Source organism: Pteropus vampyrus, unplaced genomic scaffold (genome assembly GCF_000151845.1).
Source record: "Pteropus vampyrus isolate Shadow unplaced genomic scaffold, Pvam_2.0 Scaffold6, whole genome shotgun sequence".
NCBI classification, from domain to species: Eukaryota; Metazoa; Chordata; class Mammalia; order Chiroptera; family Pteropodidae; genus Pteropus; species Pteropus vampyrus.
The window spans coordinates 14,543,005-14,547,826 of NW_011888787.1; the positions used below are offsets into that span (position 1 = coordinate 14,543,005).

The 4,822-nt window shown below is 35.1% G+C and overlaps 1 protein-coding gene across 1 annotated transcript in view; it reads right to left on the minus strand.

Annotated features, from left to right (window-relative positions):
* The window catches only part of PLPPR4 (phospholipid phosphatase related 4), a 40,511-nt gene that overhangs the window by 14,711 nt on the left and 20,978 nt on the right, over nt 1-4,822 (minus strand). Inside the window, exon 2 of the mRNA XM_011368503.2 lies at nt 2,966-3,151. Within this exon, the coding sequence (XP_011366805.1) occupies nt 2,966-3,151 (186 nt within the window). The remainder of the gene's footprint in view (nt 1-2,965; nt 3,152-4,822) is intronic.

The window sequence follows — 4,822 nt, forward strand, 5'->3', positions numbered from 1 at the left end:
AAAAAAAAACGCACACTTTTTTTTCATTTATGTTCATTGCACGAAGATTTGATAAACCCGGTATTCTGTGTTGTTTTCTCTGAGAAATAACCTCCAAAAGAATGAACAGAATGCTTGTTTTATTATCACTCTAAAGTAAATGAAAATTAAATATTAAGAATGAAATTTTCCAACTTAAGGGCAATTTCAGAGAAATAAGAATATGCATTTTACAGACATAAAAGGAATTTTTAGTTTATCGTACATTACAAAGACAAGTTAATTTTAAAACATCCTTCAAAACATAGAAAAAAACTGAGAAGAGAACACTAAATTATTTATACATAAATACCTGTATAAAAAAATCAGTTAATCTTCATTTTGCTCATATAAAGGTCCTTTTAAAGAATACTGCTGATGTGAAGTCTTTAGTTAGCTTCGTCTTCTCTCCATGTGAATGGGTGAAAATTTTAGAAAGTGCCTCTCCTCACACAAGGAGGCTCTAAAATGGCTCTAAAAGTCATTTCCGAATGAGGGATTCATCTTTCTCTCTCTACCTCCTCTCCCATTTCATTTGGGAACAGGTCGATGCCACCAGATAAAAAGAAAATGGTATCCTTGAAAGTCAAAGATTAGAGTCTGTTATTTTCACTTTTAAGAAGAGAAGGGAAAGGAGTTAGAGTAGTAACATATGTAGTAAGAATATAGACAGAATTGTGGTTCTAGAACAGGACCACAAAAGATATAGGACCAATATTGAGAAAATGTATGTTTTGGGAAAAGGCCTTAAAGGGAAAAACAAAATTACAAAGAAATCTATATGTATGATATATGATTGAAGAGAAGGGTGTCAAAAACAGTATTTGATGTCAGCAAAGTCAGGTTTTGTTTTATTATCAAGTTGTTTACCCAAAACCTGTGAAACCAGTGTGGAAGAAAAGGATCACTGACATCCTGGATTATGCTGGAGCTTAAGAGACATGGGGAAAATTAGGGACCCTGAGGTGTAAATATTTCCCGAGTGTGCCTCTCATTCCGTTAAGAGACATGCAGTAGCTGTGAGGGCCCCGTGGAGCCCCAGAAATGCAAGGGATCTTTATGGAAGAGTCTGCACTGGGCTGCTCCCCAGGTCAAGTCCGTAGAAGTGGGTTCATGGCAGATTTGTTTTGTCATTTCTCAGAACTCAAGAAAGAAGGCTTTGACCCAGAATCCTCTAGAAAGCATTCTTAAATTGCATATTATGGGAAATGAGGGAGTCCGAGAAGCAGAAACACAGTGATGAGGCCAAGGTCATTGTCCCCAGGACATTTAACAGTGTCAGCAAAGGGATCAGTGTGAGATAAATGGTGCTGGCGGGGAATGCCACAATGTGACTGGCTTTCCTAGCTGCTTGATAAAGTACACTAGGGAAGAAAAATTTTTTATATTCTGGATATATAAAAAACAAAGTATTTAAATGATAAAATATCAACACAGTCTTTTTAGCAGACTCATGAACATTTGTACAGTATTTTATTTTATTTCAAATAAATCAATCATAATAAATTTGTCCATTATACCCCAACTAGGAGAAATCCTTTCTGGTGTAATAGATTTTAAGCATATATTCTTTTTGCTCTTGTAAAAGGACTGGATGATATGGATTTTTTCACAAGTCTTTAAAGAAATGACAGGAAAATGCTGTTATTCTAAGCAATATTGCACTTTAACTATGTTTTATTAGTCTGAGGCTCAGCTACTTCCAAGTACATCATTAATTAATAGTCTCAATCACTCTGGAGTTATTGGAGTTCAAATAACTCAGTTTACAAAGTATTTGAGACCTTTTAAGTAACATATAGTTCTATGGAAAATTAAGTTCTAATTTTATCTTTTGAGAATATTTATATGATTTATTTATAGTGCAAACAGCATGCTATGATTATTTAATATAGGGGAAATTAAAAAAAAAACAAATCCACAGCTATATAAAAGTATAAACTGTGTAGTTGTTCTACAACTGCTAATGTACTGAACCAGAATAGGCCAATTTATTCAGGATTCTTGTAAAAATGCCATTCCAATACAGCTTTTAATTTAATAACCGCTTCCTCTGATATTCATGAGCATGATAAAAGTAAAATAAGAGTTCTTACTTTTAGAAATAAATATTATTAATCTTGAAACATGCTTCTTGTCCTTTAGGTAGGATTCTGAGTGCAGAAGAGACAGTGGAGAGACTTGGCTAGTCTTATTTTATTAATGAATTTATCAAAAAGTGTGTCATTTACAATGTCTATTTTAGCAAATTAAAAACAACTATGTTTTTAATTCAATTCCAGTAGGTGAGGGTATTTTTTTATGTTACATATTTTAAAATACAAATGCCTGTTCTGGATCTAAAGTATTTTAGTGTGTGTGTGTGTGTGTGTGTGTGTGTGTGCGTGCGCGCGCGCACGCGCGCCTGCACACATGCTCACGCATGCGCCAGGAATGTGCATTATGCCCTCTTTACAGTTGTCAATGATCAGTGCTCATAATCAATAAAAGTGCTGATCTAGTAAAATTGAAACATTAAGTGTTATCAACATGCACTTTTGAGAAGAAAGCCGTTGGCTAGATAATTATTTGTTTTCTCCCTGCAGTTTTCCACACTTCAGCTACCACGTAAACATGAAAAATACATTATGAGGAATTGTATCAGAAATGTTATGTTAGCCATTCGAGAATTATGCACTTATTACAAACCTTTTCTCAGAATGATTTATGAAAGTAAACATTAGAAGCCCATCATTTTTGCAATCATATAATCTTCTTTAACTTTTAATGCCAATAATTTTAAACTATTAAGTATTGCCATATGATGTGGTCAAAACATCTCAAAGACATGATCTTTCTGGTCCAAGATTTAGAGTTCATTTTTTGTTTGCTTTTAACACATTTGCTACTCAAATGTGGTCAGTTTTAGTTTTCTGGGTCTGACAAACAATTTGGGAGCAGTTCTTACCGTAATTGCAGGTCCAGCAAAAGCCAAGCTAAGCAACATAAGAAATGGAATTGCCTCCTGCGTCGGTTCAATGTATGGCATGCTAAGACTCCGGTCATAGCAGCTGAATCCAGAGTGCACAGGTTTGAAGACATCTGTGAGTTCAAGGAAGTACAGGCTAACCACCGATGATGCCAATATAGGCAACTGAGAATGAAAGACATTAGAAGATCAATTTATTCTTATATACAGGTTGTACATAGAATCAGTACATCTCCCAAATAGGAAGCAAGTATATTTTTCCCCTTCTCTCACCACCCTCTCCAATTTCATAGTTAAAATCATTCATAAGGAGTACCGCTTCTGCCTTCAAAATATATCTCCAATCCATCCACCTCTGTCACCGGCCTGCCATGAACCCATGTCATCACTCACCTTTGCTTTTGGATTACCTTCTAACTGATGTTCTACTTCTATACTCCCCACCCCCACCCAACCATTTTTCCACCCAGCATCCCAAAGGGTCTTTTGAAAACATTATAGAGCATATCACTTCTATCTTAACCATTCCAGTGGTACCCATTCTACATCCAGATATCACACCATCGAATGCGAGTTTTGCCTGATCTGGCTCTCACTTCAGTCTCTTACATCTTCTTGTTCCATATTTATGCCACTCTCTAGCCCCTTGCCCTCTACAATCTAACTGATCTTCACTCTTCATTAAAAAAAATTGAGATATAATTGACATATAATGTTATATTTACTTTCAGGTGTACAACATAATGATATTTGTATATATTGCAAAACGATTATCACAATAAGTTTAGTCAACATCCATCACCACGCATAGTTACAAATCTTTTTTTCTTGTGAAAAGAACTTTTAAGATTTTAAGATCTACTCTCTCAGCAACTTTTGAATATATAATACAGTATTATTAACTATAGTTTCCATGCTGTACATTACAGTCCCCAAGACTCACTTATCTTATAACTGGAAGTTTGCAACTTTTGACCCCCTTCGCCCATTTTGCCCACCTCCAATCCCCTCCACTGACAACCAGCAACCTGTATCTATGAGTTCAATTTGTTGTTTCAGATTTCACATGTAAGTGATATCATAGAGTATGTCTTTCTCTGTCTTCTGACTTATTTCACTTAGCATAATGCCCTTAAGTTCCACCCAAACTGTTGCAAATGTCAAGATGTCCTTCATTTTGTAACTGGCTAATATCCCATTGTTCGTATATGCCACATTTTCTTTATTCATTTATCTGTCAGTGGACACTCAGGTTGCTTCCATGTTTTGGATATTGTAAATAATGCTTCAATAAAGATGGGGGGGCTGATATCTTTCCCAGTTGGTGTTTTAGTTTCCATTGGATTGGATAAATACCCAAAAGTGGGATTGCTGGATCACATGATATGTCTACTTTTAATTATTTGAGGGACATCCATACTGTTTTCCATAGCGGCTACACTGATTTACATTTCCACCAACAGCGGACAATGGTTCCCTTTTCACCACATCCTTGCCAACACTTGTTATTTCTTGTCTTTTTGATAATAGCCATTTCTGACAGGTGTGATGTGGTATCTCATTGTAGTTTTGATTTGCATTTCCTTAATGATCAGTGATGTTGAAGCACCATTTTGTGCACCTATTGGCCATCTATTTATCTTCTTTGGAGAAATATCTATTTAAATCCTCTGCCCATTTGTTAATTGAATTGAATTGTTTGTTTGTTATTGAGTTATATGAGTTCATTTAATCTTTTAGATATTAACCACATATCAATATATGATTTGCAAGTATTTTCTCCTATTTTGTAGGTTGCTTTTTCATTTTATTGTGCAGAAGCTTTTTAGTTGGATG